Here is a 1,197-nt window from a genome sequence, read left to right on the forward strand (position 1 = left end):
AATGGCGGATGGTGATGAGGGTCCTGCCCCAGACCTTCGGCTTCCTCCTGCCCTTGTTGATCATGCTGTTTTGCTATGGACTCACCCTGCGCACGCTGTTTGAGGCCCACATGGGGCAGAAACACCGGGCCATGAGGGTCATCTTTGCTGTCGTGCTCGTCTTCTTGCTCTGCTGGCTGCCCTACAACCTGGTCCTGGTGGCAGACACCCTCATGAGGCTCCGGGTGATCAAGGAGACGTGTGAGCGCCGCAGTGACATTGGCCGGGCCCTGGATGCCACCGAGATTCTGGGCTTCTTCCACAGCTGCCTCAATCCCCTCATCTATGCCTTCATTGGTCAGAAGTTTCGCCATGGACTCCTCAAGATCATGGCCATCCATGGGCTCATCAGCAAGGAGCACTTGTCCAAGGACGGCAGGCCTTCCTTCGTTGGCTCTTCTTCAGGGAACACTTCTACTACCTTCTAAGCCCCTGCCCCTGTTGCAGCCCCTCAGGGCTCCTGCCTTGCCCTCAGCACCCCATTCCAAACCTCATGCCCAGTATCAAGGCAGCCTCCATATCAAGGCAGCCTCTGTTGTGGTTACAAGAAGTTACTGGGCCATGTCCTTGTCAGACCCCCATTGCATGGTTTAGAAAACCTGCCCTGGGGGCCCCTCCCCTTACTGTAGTTGCTATGTCAGCAGCTAGAGCTCAGTCCATCCTACCACTGAGCCTATAGCACTCTGGTCTCAGAGACACTTAGAGACATTTAAAAGACATTCTTTTTAAGTGACTACAGAAAGTTCCCACCGTTGGGAGCCATTAGTGGCAAATGGCATTAGTTGCTGCCCCAACTCTCCCTTTCTTGTCTGTCAGCAAGTCCACTTCCCTTGAGAGAGGCCAAAAAAGCCTTTCTAAGACTTTCTACTTCCTTTCTAAGACTCCCTTATGCTGGGAGTGGCCTTATCATTCACTTCTAACTAATAAGATTCAAGGGCAATAGTGTGCCGGTCAATCATTCTGGGGAAAAAAGTCCTGACTTGTAGCATTTGCCAAGTTGTCTGGTGTAAATGCTCCCACCGTGGCGATTTCAAGGGTGGTGGTGTTTAGTAACCAGCTCACAAAAATCTAGGAAATGTAATGATCAGCTTTCACAAGCAGGTACAAACTGGCTTCAGCACACCATTGCTTAAGAGGAAGTCTGCTGGGGCCAGAGGA

At 52.0% G+C, this 1,197-nt stretch overlaps 1 protein-coding gene across 1 annotated transcript; it reads left to right on the forward strand.

The window, feature by feature from the left end:
• Positions 1–6: 6 nt before the first annotated feature.
• On the forward strand, positions 7–1,027 carry LOC144219073 (C-X-C chemokine receptor type 2-like). Its single transcript, XM_077749052.1, has one exon. It carries the CDS (start codon positions 9–11, stop codon positions 465–467), a length of 459 nt encoding a protein of 152 aa, XP_077605178.1. The 5' UTR covers positions 7–8; the 3' UTR covers positions 468–1,027.
• The last annotated feature ends 170 nt before the right edge of the window (positions 1,028–1,197 follow it).

The sequence above is a fragment of the Crocuta crocuta genome, unplaced genomic scaffold (assembly GCF_008692635.1).
Source record: "Crocuta crocuta isolate KB4526 unplaced genomic scaffold, BGI_CrCroc_1.0 C28521614, whole genome shotgun sequence".
Taxonomy (NCBI): Eukaryota; Metazoa; Chordata; class Mammalia; order Carnivora; family Hyaenidae; genus Crocuta; species Crocuta crocuta.